At 42.9% G+C, this 12969-nt stretch overlaps 1 protein-coding gene across 1 annotated transcript; it reads right to left on the reverse strand.

The window, feature by feature from the left end:
• Positions 1 to 1983: 1983 nt before the first annotated feature.
• NDUFB9 (NADH:ubiquinone oxidoreductase subunit B9) lies at positions 1984 to 12745 on the reverse strand. Its single transcript, XM_075582205.1, has 4 exons — positions 12352 to 12745; positions 10380 to 10572; positions 3601 to 3714; positions 1984 to 2235 (listed from the first exon to the last, which is right to left on the reverse strand). Exons 1-4 carry the CDS (start codon positions 12435 to 12437, stop codon positions 2104 to 2106), a joined length of 525 nt encoding a protein of 174 aa, XP_075438320.1. The 5' UTR covers positions 12438 to 12745; the 3' UTR covers positions 1984 to 2103.
• Between the last annotated feature and the right edge of the window lie 224 nt (positions 12746 to 12969).

Below are 12969 nucleotides of genomic sequence, written 5' to 3' on the forward strand. Positions count from 1 at the left end.
CAAACTGCATGAAATGGGGAATGGATGGGAAATAAGCATAATTATGCCACTCTATAGAGTATTAGTAAGACCACACCTTGAATATGGAGTACATTTTGGGCACCACTCTATGAAAGACAGAACTAGAAAGTGCACAGAAGAGCCACAAAATTAATAAAAAGGGATGAAATCTGACATGAGAAGTTAGCTAATTTTACATTAGAAAAGAGGCATCTAAAAGGGGATATAACTATATAAAAATATATTTGTCAATACAAGGAGTTTTCAAAAGAACTAGTCAACCTAGGGCAGTACAAACTACACAGGGACATCCCTTAATATTTGAGGAAAGGCGATTTCCCTCGTAACAAAGGAAAGGGTTCTTTACAGTAAAGGCAGTTAAAATTCATTACCCATGGAGGCAGATATAATGGATATCTTCTAAAGGCTGGACATCTTTTTACAAAGGAAAGGTATACAGGGATATACAAAATAAGTAAAACAGTGGAAAGATATTCGTCCAGGGAGTAATCTGATTGCAATTATTGGAATCGGGCATTAATTTTCCCCCCTTATGAGATTAGATGTTTCACTGGGGTTTTGTGTTTGCCTTTTGCTGGGTCCATATACTGTAAATACAAATAAAGGATAATTATGGAGTCTACATTAAACATAGGTTGAACTTGGACATGTCTTTTTCAACCTCATCTACTATGTAACCGCTTCCTGTTAGTACCGGTGTTTAAACACATTGCCAACTAGACTTCTAAATATTTTTTTTGCTTTTATTAAGGACTTTCCCTTTCACTTAGAATTGCCCCCGGTACCATGAAAAATTAATCTTTTATTTCCATATACAAAAATACTTAAACACTCACCCCTCATGCACCTTGCCACTGAAACATTATGTTTATGCTAATCTATCTAAACATGTTGCACATGGATCCCACTAGACTTATTATAGTTGGAATAAAGTGACGATACCATGTAATAAATTCCTAACACTTATTTTATAATGCAAGAGGGCTACGCTCTAACCTTAATATGCATACATTGCAGAATGGACCGTACGCGCGGCTTGCTTTAGGTAATTGCTCCTTTCCAGAAGGCTCATGAGGGTGTAACATAAGTCAGCAGCGATTTGTAAATTGCGGCACTGAATTACATGCAGACCTTACAAAATTTCCAATGGGGGCCAGTTTGAAAAATACCTGCCAAAAAAAACAAAAAACATTTCTCTTAAACAGACACTTCAAATCTATTAGTAGAGGAAACCGTACTAATTTATGACTGGTGGCCATTGCCAGACTTATTTTGTATGATGTTATTGTGAAATGTACACCAAGAGGCCATCCTATCATCAGAATTGTTATTGGGTACATTTATCAGTACAAAGGAACTATTGGCTACAATGTCCAGTTACCTAGCAAAACAGTTCAAACATGAACTTTAAGGGGGCATATTTACTAAGTGGTGCTACTCGCTAAGACACCTTCTGGTGCTGGAAGACACTAAGGACCATTCATTTGATTAGGCCATACTGTATTACCAGTCTGACAGGTGGCTTAGAATGCAGTACTACCAAGTAGAAAACATTTAGGGCCATATTTACCATCACATTTCCAACTTCATTACAATAACGCAGCAGGAGACTGTGGGATATAGCTTGTGCCTCAAACTTCATGGATTCTTATAGCTTAGAGAACACACCCAAGAAAGCAATAGCTCCTGACCTCCGATATGTGAACCATCTAGATTTAAGATAATGCGTGTGCTCTGTCTCATCTGACGTGTGCACACTTTATTTACTTATACAGTGTGCAATATCCTAGAGTCTGTAGGCGTCTAGTATTATAGAAGTTGCAGAACTACAACTTCCAGCATCCACTGCTGCCAAGCAAGGAGACCAGCGCAAACCAACTTTCATAGACAGTTTAAGTGCTAATCTAATATGCTAGTGCACCTCACTGCTATGTTATACTCCATCTAGAGTGGCTGAATGCAATAATAAAAACAAGTTTTTTTGTACAGTAATTTAATATTCACAGGTGTTATAATATCAGACACACAGATGTGCACTTCAAGCAGTCTAGTTATGGGGCCTGGCCTTAGACAACATGCCCCTTACATGGGACGCTCACGTGGCCTTGTTACATACTGCCACCACAGAGGCGGAAGGTCGCCCTCCCTCCGTGCTGGTGGCAAAGCTTCGGTCAGTGGACCACCCTCTGGCGTCTCTGCCTGTAGCTGTTTCACCTGCAATAGAAGAAAATATTGTCACATTTACCGCACACACAAATAATGATGCAAGCTGATTGTATTTTTTTACTTATGGGGTTTATGTAAAATCATCACACTATTCTACAATAGAAGTGGTCATAGGCTCTACCTACAAAACATTTCATAGCCATACATCACAGCTGTGCAACATACTTTTGATGACAATTGTATGCATTTCAATACAAAGGCCATGGCTCAATGGTTTCACACCTCCTCTACTAAACTACATTAGTGTGGTGGAGGAAGACACAAAGGGCACGACACCTTATAAACAGGACACCTTATAACACTTAAATCCTCTTTTGAACACCCCCCACCCCCAAACCATCCAAATTCACAAATTGGCCAAAGTATGAGCGCAAACCATTTGGTCAACAAAGTATTGAACAATTACTGCGCATCGCTAACCATAACACAGGACTAGCTTTTTGTGTGCCACCTATTGAACATTTATTATCACAGTAAATGTCTTAAAGCAACAGTCCACATTGACTGTGTCCCCGTCACCCCCCGCTGCTAACCGCTCCTTTAATATGTACGTCAATACAATCCACAATAAGTCATTAGTTAAGTTGCCGATCAATCTGCCCTCGTGATCGATCTGTGAAGATTCGGCTTGGAGGTTCACTAAATGGCTGTTAGTGCAGCAGAAGAGGACCAAAGATGCACTGTTCTGGGGGGAAGATCGTGTGACCAGGCAGTCACTAGATACAATTGGTGCCCTGCTAGAAAGAGGGCAGGGCTCAAAAAAGGGGTGTGCCAGTGCCTGAAGAGGAAGGGGATGTGACTTTGTAAATGTTTGCTACAGAAAAAAAAATGCTTGTTACATTCAAAATGTTATTCAGTGGCGCGCAAAAAAAACGTTTTCTCATACTTGTTTTTTTGTAGTAGTAATAATAAGCTGATTTAAAAAAAAAAAAAAAAAAAGGAATGTAAGATATTGCTTGATCTTTAGCTTTAATATGGAATTTTATTACCCAAACCCAATGTGATTTGCCCAGCTCCATGACCCGTTCCTTCACTCCTTGGTAACCTGTCTCACTTTAGCATTATTAGTATAGATTGCGGCCTATTGCAAATTGATGTCTCAAAATAGTGATAGAAAAGTGGTCATCTTTACAGCATCTGAGGTTGGTATGTATTTCATTCTTTATAACCGAGTAATAAGAACAATGTAAGGTTTTAAGTAGACACCAAGGGAACTAATGGACAATGGAGCGGTGTATTACAAGAATCATTGCTCTAGTATAGCTGTAAATTTATGGGGAAACAAGTGGCGTGTTATGGTTGTGTGTTTGCCACACTACTTCACTTATGAGATTTCCACGTATCAGCACTAACCTCCTGATCCCAGCTCTCTGCACGCAGCTGCTTCCATTGCTCTCTCTTGGAGAAGTAGTCTGGGTACATGGCCTTCTCAGAGGGATGCCAGTGATTCAAGCACCACTCTGGAACCTGCGAGACACACACACACACACACACAGCATTTAGAAGGAAATCCAGAACTCTCTCCTTCCAGATAAATAGATTCATTGTGGGTTGAGACCTTTTAATGAACCAACAAGGGGGTTCTTCATAAATGCAATTGTGTTTATGTTGTAGTTAGAAAATAGAATATTTTGCAAAATTCCATGGGTGCTATTCTAATATAGTTTTCATTTAGACAGATCTAGCTGTAAATAACCTTTGCCTTTACTACTGTTGGTGACATCTCCTTTCCTCTAATCTCAGTGACGAGTTAAATCCAACTGTACAGGCCTTTTATATAAAAAGGTCCCTTGCAAGTTGCTTATACGGACCATGGACACATTTGTAATTATTTTGCCTCGCAGAATCCGCTTATCCAAAGAGAATACTAGTTTGGGTAGCATTTGCTCATAAATCCGATTTAGGTTATCTTTTTCAGCCGTTAATAATCTGTTCTCCCTTTCAAAACGACAGTCTAATTACAGACGTATATGGTGGATAAACAATGCTCTTTCCTTTTATATGTGAAAATATTCTGGCACGATAGCCAAGTCTGCTATATATCACATCACTCCTAAATAATAACAGCTCTCAAAGCTTGACCTAATCTTGTCACGTTAAAGCAGCAAACCCGCCTCACCTCTACCCATCCAGAACCTGTTATGGATTAAGCCGGAGGGATTGTGGTGAAGTGGGTTACATAGTAGATGAGGTTGGAAAAAAATAAATAAAAAGACATCCATCCATCAAGTTTGACCTATGCTAAATTTAGATTAGATACTTTATCTGATATCCACACTTATAGTATATTGACCCAGGGGAAGGCAAACAAAAACCCCCAGTGAAATATCATCCAATGATATCTCAGAAAGGGGAAAAATACATTCCTTCCAGATTCCCTGGATCAACATCCTTTCCATGTTTACTTATTTGGTATATCCCTTTATACCTTTCTATAAAGATGCCCAACCTTTTTTTTGAAGATATCGATTGTATCTGCCATCACAGTCTTAATGGGTAATGAACTCCACATGTTAACTGCCCTTACTATAAAGAACCCTTTCCTTTGTTGCTGGTGAAATCTCCTTTCCTCCTAACCTTAAGGGACCCACTGCCTGTGGGATTAATAATTCTTTTGAAAGCTCCTTGTACTGTCCCCGAATATATTTGTATATAGTTATCATATACCCTCAGACGCCTCTTTTCTTTTTTTTTTTTTGTTTCAATTTTTTTTATTGTTTTGGAGAGACACAACAAATATTCAACATTGGTACACATATATTGTTTAAGTATTACCAGTTGTGTTTAAAACAAAAAAAAAACCTCTACAATTCGTTATCAGTGCTTAAATAAAATATTCGTTTTAACATAGTCTTTGTGTTAATATGATCTGTTTCCACATCTTAGGCTGTGCTAGGGAAGCAGCCGCTTCCTTGCGTGACTCTCGTAGAATTTAGAAAAGACTAGAGAAGAACAGAGAAAAGAAGAGGGGGGAGGGGGGAGAAGCCCATTTATCTAGTTTCTCTGTAGTTATGTCTATGTGTTCCTAATTGCCCGGCCAAATTTCCCAGATTTTGTGAAATTTGTCAAGTTTTTGGCTCAATTGCGCTGAAAGGAGCTCCATTATTTTTATTTCCCTTAGTCTCCTTAACACCGTCTGTCTAGAGGGCGCGTTCACCTTTTTCCAGGCCGCTGCAATTGCACAGCTGGCTGCCGTAAACACGTGAATTGTCATTTTACTTTCCGCCGTTTCCAGATCTTCGATTGGTTTGGCCAGCACCATGGTCAGCGGTTCCACCTCCACCTCCACCCCCAGGTACTCTCGGATCAATGTTTGAATCATGACCCAGAATACCTGAATGAGACGCCTCTTTTCTAATGTAAACAAATATAATTTAGCCTCTCATAAAATCAGATTATCCGTCCCCTTTATGAATTTGGTGGCTCTTCTCTGCACTCTCTAATTCCATAATGTCTTTTCTAAGGAGTGGTGCCAAAAATTGTACTCCAAGTACAATTTTTTGCCATAATGTTTTAACTTTTTAAAAAACAAAAGCAGCTTATTCAGTGCATTGTAAAGATGCCTTCCCCTTGCTCAGGAAGATTTAGGTTTCCTAAAGTATATTGTACTTGAATACAAGGTGTGGTCTTACTAATGCTTTATGAAGGGGCATAATTATGTTTACTTCCCTTCCATCGATTGCCCATTTACTGCAACATAAGATCTTGTTTGCTTTTTTCCATGTTACATATCTGGTGGAAGTGTCCAAAAAATTTCCCAGACCTGGGATTAAGCATCCACAATCATCTATACATCGCAAAATTCCCCAAGACCCGTGTATAGTCCTTTAAAATATGGATATTCCAAATACAACAAAAAATAGTAAACGATTAATCTTCTTCTTACGGCTACCAAGTGTTCGATAGCAAGCCCCTGGAAGCAGACAAGCCCCCACCAATGGAGGCAATAATAAATAGAATTAACGCTAATGGAAAGGCTCTCCATCGCTCAGGAACACGACAACTTGTGTGAAATCTGGGCCCCTTAGACTATTTTCACCTACTTCGATCTGTAAATTCAAATAATTAGGTACTTTCCCCTTCGACATGTACAATTAAATTTAACTTGGATCTTACTACTTGAAATTAACATTTTCTAGAAGATTGTATAACTGAATGAATTGATTGTACCAATGTACCCTCCCCCCGCATGTCTCTATTTTAGTTTCTGATTCTTTAACACCGTTTGAGAGGAACTTGTAAAATAAAAAAAATAAAGTGGCTATATGTAATATTTGTATATTTTACACCTCATTTATGTAGAGCTATCAAACAACATTTCTTTAGAGATGTAAACACTTGAGTGTTTACCTGCTATGTTTGTATGGCCTGGCATGTAAGTCCTTTGTTAATAGCAGACATTGTTAGAGTTAACCCCCTAGCACATGGCTCTGCATGCGAGTTAGTTCCCCGTAGAGTTACATTGTTTGTCACTTGCCTGAAACTGTTGGAGTCACATGCCAGGGTGAGGGCTTGCTACAGTAGGGCCTGCCCAGTTACTGGGGCAGAGAAGCAAGCCACTCCCCTGGTATATAAGCATGATCCCATGATAATTTGTTTAGTTCTGCCCTGACCGAGTCCTGGAGGAGCTCTGGTTCCTGCCCTGGCTCCAGTTGAGTCAGGGGCAGGAGTAACTCCTATAAGGCCTGTTTGTCCAGGGAGGGATGCGGGTTAATTGCCTCAGGCATCAGTTACTGCTGAAGCCTATCTGGCCCAGGTAAGGGTGAGGATTAATTACCCCAGGCACCAATTCCTGTTAAGGCCTATATCTATCTGTACAGGGGAGGGTGGTAAATAATTACATCGGGCATCAGTACCTCCTGAAGCCTATCTGACCCACGTAAGGGTGAGGATTAATTACCCCAGGTACTAGCCCCTGTTGAACCTTGCATCTGCCAAGGTAAGGGTGGAGAGTTACATTTGAAGGACGCTGTGTGTAATATACTTTCTGCTAATTACATCAAGACTGCAATAAACCAGTTCAGTTATACCGTTCCTGGCACTCCCTGAGTGAATTACTTTCTACAGGTTCCTGTGAGGGGTAAATCCCTGCCTCTGGCTGGGCCCTTGCAGGTGGAGGCGCTGCACCATTATACTCTACAATTCTCCTGCACCAATATGGCAACAAAATCTTCCTGAAGACACAGGAATAACTCGCCACTGCACTCAAGTTGTCATGTATTGAAGCTCATCCCGATATCTCATTACGGTTTTCTGCAACTGGCTTTTTCAGAATAATTTATGTAATTAACACCGTGGAACAAAACCTGAAATCAATTTTAAACGGTGACATTTCTACTGCAGTTTTACCAGCACCACATTACCATTTCAAGGCACAAAGGGTCATATGTACTTAGTGATGCTATGCCTTAAGACACCCAATGCCAATTCAAGTGAATGGGCTGCAAGATGGTTTACAACGCCAGAAAGTGGCTTATGGCACAGACCCTCTTAGTCAATGTGGCCCTCAAGCCAGTTGGTTAATCCATTTACTGTTAGTCAGGCACCCATCTATCTGGAGTTTATACACTGCAGAGACTACACAGAGCGCATAGGAGCAGGGCTCACTCAGTGAATGCGCTATACAAGACAGACGATGTAAGAAGCCTCTGACATAAGGACGCGCCATTGTTTTTGTCAATATCCAACATGAGGAGTTCTGTTGTACCTTTTAAAATGATATAGATATATCGATATCGATATCCCCTCTACATTTAGCTTAAAGTAATAGGTCACATGCCATCAAAAGGTAGCACCACTTCATTGCGTGCATTCAGTGACCTACTGCAGGGGTGCGCACACACTTCTCCCTTACCTTGCCTTGGGTGTCAAATGATGCCTCGGGTCATGTGACGTCACCCCACAGCGGAGACAAGGTAAGAGAACTTACAGAGGCCTCGTGCGGTCCCCAGTATTTCATTTAAATGCTTTGGGGAAGAGCACGGGGCCTCTGTAAGCGACGCCCCCCAGAAAATCTCAGGGAGCATGCCCCCCAGTTTGCATCCCCTGAAGAAGTCATCGATGACGAAACGCATAGGGCGTGGTTAGATTGCGGCCGCCATTTGCCCACGAACACTGTTGCTGCTTGCATATAGAACTTTGGCTCTCGTGTGCGCTTTTCACGGCCATTACTCAACTACACTAAGGACTTTCAAGGCATCGTTTCCTTTGCTTTGCATCGTTTCCTGGAGGGACCTGTCTCGCTGAACACCAAAGGCGAGGGATTCCATTTCCGTTGGCACGAAGGAGGTTTACGTGACGACGCCACTGACCTGAGCCGGACGCTGATGATTGAGCTGTTGGCACATGAGAGCCTATCTCATACATGCTATTGATTGCTGTACCTTTGTGAGTGGGCATTTGATAGATTTTATGTTCCTTTAATACAATTTTTATTATGGTAATGCACTAGGTGTGCGCCTGTTTCTTTCTCTTTCCTTTTTATAGATATAGATATATATATATCCCCTCTACATTTAGCTTAAAGTAATAGGTCACATGCCATCAAAAGGTAGCACCACTTCATTGCGTGAATTCAGTGACCTACTGCAGGGGTGCGCACTCACTTCTCCCTTACCTTGTCTTGGGAGTCAAATGACGCCTCGGGTCATGTGACGTCACCCCACAGCGGAGACAAGGTAAGAGAACTTACAGAGGCCTCGTGCGGTCCCCAGCATTTAATTTAAATGCTTTGGGGAAGAGCACGGGGCCTCTATAAGCGACACCCCCCAGAAAATCTCAGGGGGCATGCCCCCCAGTTTGCACATCCCTGATCTACTGTAGCCGTAATATACATTTAATAGTGCAGACATTATCAGCACAGATTTATATTGCCATAGGAAAAAAATCCTATATAGCAGCACTCATTTAAGAGTTCAATAGTTAGAGGGTTAAGTACATAAATACCGGTGCTTTAGACCCAAGGGGTTGTCTTGCTGCTGTCCCTATAGTAAGTTGATCCAAAGCAGAAAACCAGGAAATGGGCACCGCAGACTGATTTCAGACATATTCCAACGTTCCGACTGTCCCCAGCGTTGAAGGCTGGAGGGTGTCCTATTGCAGAAGACTGCTTAGTAAATATAGGTCTCAATGTCATAAAGGTCGAGCACAAAGTATTACATGGACATAATATGCGCACTATAAACACCCTACACCTTCAAGCAGCAATTCCACCTCATTTACCCATCCCCCGTTGGAAGATCCAAAATGGCTGCGGGGCTCATGCCTCACTCCGGTAAAAAATACAAGAGCTAAGACGTTGCGACTTTCTATTAGGGACCATATTTGTGTCAAAAACGTCACACCAACAAAATACAAGTATCATGGGAGCCAGGGGAAACAGAAGCTATTTCAAACTTAAAAGCAGCAATGGGTATCCAATCCATTTTAAAATATTAAACGAATGTCTGTAAATCTAGTTTTCCCTTTTAAAAGTGCTGAAATGTACTCAGTGCTGCATATACATTTCTACAAGTAAGTGTCCCTGCCCCTCAGAGCACAGGGAACTGAAGTGATTTGCTCAATATCTCAAGGATCCAACACCGGGATTCAAACCCAGTGTGTCCCCTCAAAGCCAGTGATGTTACCACTGTACTTAAACATTTATCGTCCTGTTTCAGGCTCACGATTTAGGTATATCGCCAACAAACACAAAATATAAACTGGAACACAAAATAAAGAGTGTAATGTTGTGTTTTTTTTCCAATCTGCAATTCCAAAAGAAGCCATTAACCATGCATTTCATTGTAGAGGAATCATTTTATTACTTCTCCGGGAGGCCGCCATTTTATTACTTCTCCGAGAGGCAGCCATTTTAATGGAGGGGGAGCCTCTGTAAATTCATAGCCTCCGAGATATTTCTGGAGTGTTACAATGTAAATAGAGAGATGAACTGGCCCGGATAGGTAAAGGAGTACAATGGTGTACATGAATATTTTCATATAAATAAATAAATAAAAACAAAGGATCCGAGCAGCGCAGAATGCGGCTTTAAATCTGTCAATAACCCTAATAATGCCCAGGACATGTCACAGAGCATCAAGTGCTGGCACCCTATCGGACACATGATACACCCTACTCTAATCATTCCTGACCTTGTAGCAGTTATATCGCTCATAGGAGGTTCCTCCAGGCGAGTCTGGGAAAATGTAGGGCTGGGTGTGCTGACCGGCCCAGAATTCTTCCTCACCAGCCTTCAACAGTTTGGTGGCTGTGACCATGTCCCTCTCGTCCTTGTGATCATCGAAACGTGCTCTCAGGAGGCAAGCAAAGTAACGGTACCTATCCCTGCGGGGGAAAGAACACAAGCTTCAGATCCAAAGTAGCACTAGTGTCTTATGCCAAGGTCTAACCACAGGTATCATTAGGCTTTGTCCCTGCTGGTGCTGAACGCGCTCATGCTTGGAGATCTCTCCAAGCATGAGCGCCGGGTGTCCTTAAAATTTTCGCAAGCGCTCACAGGTGGGGGGGGGGGGGAGAGGGGGTTGGCGGGGGGACGCTGCAGGGGAAGCTGAGCTCGCAAGAAGTTTAAAACATTTGTTTCTCTAAGTGCCGAGCGTGTGTGCCCGCGCGGACACACACATATGCAAGTCACCTCGCCAAGCGCCGCCCGCTCAGCGCTAGCGGGGACGCAGCAATCCAGCAAAGTTTCAATATTGAGCTTTTACTTTATTTTAACAATTGATTTTTTTAAAAAGAGTTTAAACTGGGGGTCCTCCAGATCTGAACCGCACTATTTTCAGTCCACCAAGCTGGTCCATGCAGGAGTAAATTAGAGAGTAAGGACATCTGTAATTCCTTTCATATTGGCCATACATTTCTGTTCTGATTGCCTGTAACATTCTCTCTCTCTCTTTTATTTAAAAAAAAAAAAAAAAAAAAAAAAAAACATTGATGGCACTAAATAGTTGTTAGTGATCAAGGGACACACATACAGGAAGACAAAAAAAAAAACACAGTCCAGACAGAATGTTTAGAAGCCAGAGTGGCTCCTTGTATCAGAGTATCTCACAGCACACAGACAATGAGCGCAGGTTTGGCATAGTAATAGAGCACGGTCCCCCTCGCTCGTCACTCACGCCTTGCTCCACTGTTTCTTCACTTCCCCCCCCCCCCTTTGTCAGACTAAGGGGCACAGTACTGACTGATATCAATTCACAAGTGAATCAAATAGGCCACTGATAGTGGAAATGAGTGATAGTTGTCAAGAATGTTAAATGAAAAAGCGCAGTGTTACTGTATTTGAATAAGCAGTCTCATTATTTCACCCCAAACTCCTAGCAATCTTCACAATGAACAAATAAATTAAATACACGTAGTATTCCCATTTAGCCTCTCCTGTATTAAAAAAAAAAAAAAACCATCCTTCAGCAAAGGGGTTAAATTAAAAATAAGTTTCCCATTGTTATGTAACTGGCACCATCAGATTCCACAGGACTGGATCTATGCAATAAGTAGAGGTCCCTGCTCCATACAGTCTAGAAGCAGAAATAACGTCAGAACTGCAATATGTTAGCACCTGCCCCCCTGAGCATGTCCTGCTTTATTTATATTTCTAATTTTAAGCTTCTGAGGTTACCATGGTAACTTTAAGACTACACTAGGCTCTTGGGAGATTTCCATTTAAACCTCTCCAACCCTTAATATTAAACGGGACTGCCCCCTGCCCGGCAGCACTGGCACCAAAGGGACGAGGCTGCCCCCTGCCCGGCACCAAAGGGACGAGGCTGCCCCCTGCCCGGCAGCACTGGCACCAAAGGGACGGGACTGCCCCCTGCCCGGCAGCACTGGCACCAAAGGGACGAGGCTGCCCCCTGCCCGGCACCAAAGGGACGAGGCTGCCCCCTGCCCGGCACCAAAGGGACGAGGCTGCCCCCTGCCCGGCAGCACTGACACCAAAGGGACGAGGCTGCCCCCTGCCCGGCAGCACTGGCACCTCACAGTGACACCGTGTGGTTGAACGCGGTCTGTATCTGTAAGACAGAGGACACTCAATGACAGCGGGGGCAAGTGGGTGCCTGCGGCCCCGGAGTGTGTCTCCGCCGGTCCCGGCGCTCAACAGGTTACCTGAAGATGCACCAGGACTCCAGGTGACGCAGGGACTTCTTGTACAGCCGTAGCACCTTCTGCTGGTGGCTCAGGTACGCCGCCATCTTTACTCCCCCTCCACCACACGGGCAGCGAGAGCACGCACCGGCGAATCCCTACGCGTTGCCGTCACGCGACGCATGCGTCACAGCCGCCCATTGAAGAAGAGGCCGGCGAAGGTCTTGAGTTCTTTTGACCAGATACGTTGAATTTATTTGGTCCCATTCTGTTTCCAGCAGCGATTGAATGTGTGGGTTTGTCAGAGAAACTGGAAGATAATCATTCAAACTCGAATAAAAAGACTGTTAACGTTATTAAGGCGATATATGCGCCACGGTGATGGCTACTGCCTCAGTTCACATGACTTCAACTTTGTGGAAATTAGGTGTACGATAGGCTGGGTGTAGCAAGCTGTCCTCTACGTAGCCTGTCGCCTAGCCTGCAGTTGGGTGTACGAAGATGGCAGAATGTATTCTGTGATTGTGTGTTACGTGTACCAAGATGGCCGAATGTATGACGTGGTGGGTGTACCGTGATGGCCTGATGCATGCTGGAAATGGGTATAACAAGATGGCCGAATGTATGATGTGGTGTACC

Source organism: Ascaphus truei, chromosome 2 (assembly GCF_040206685.1).
Source record: "Ascaphus truei isolate aAscTru1 chromosome 2, aAscTru1.hap1, whole genome shotgun sequence".
Classification (NCBI taxonomy): Eukaryota; Metazoa; Chordata; class Amphibia; order Anura; family Ascaphidae; genus Ascaphus; species Ascaphus truei.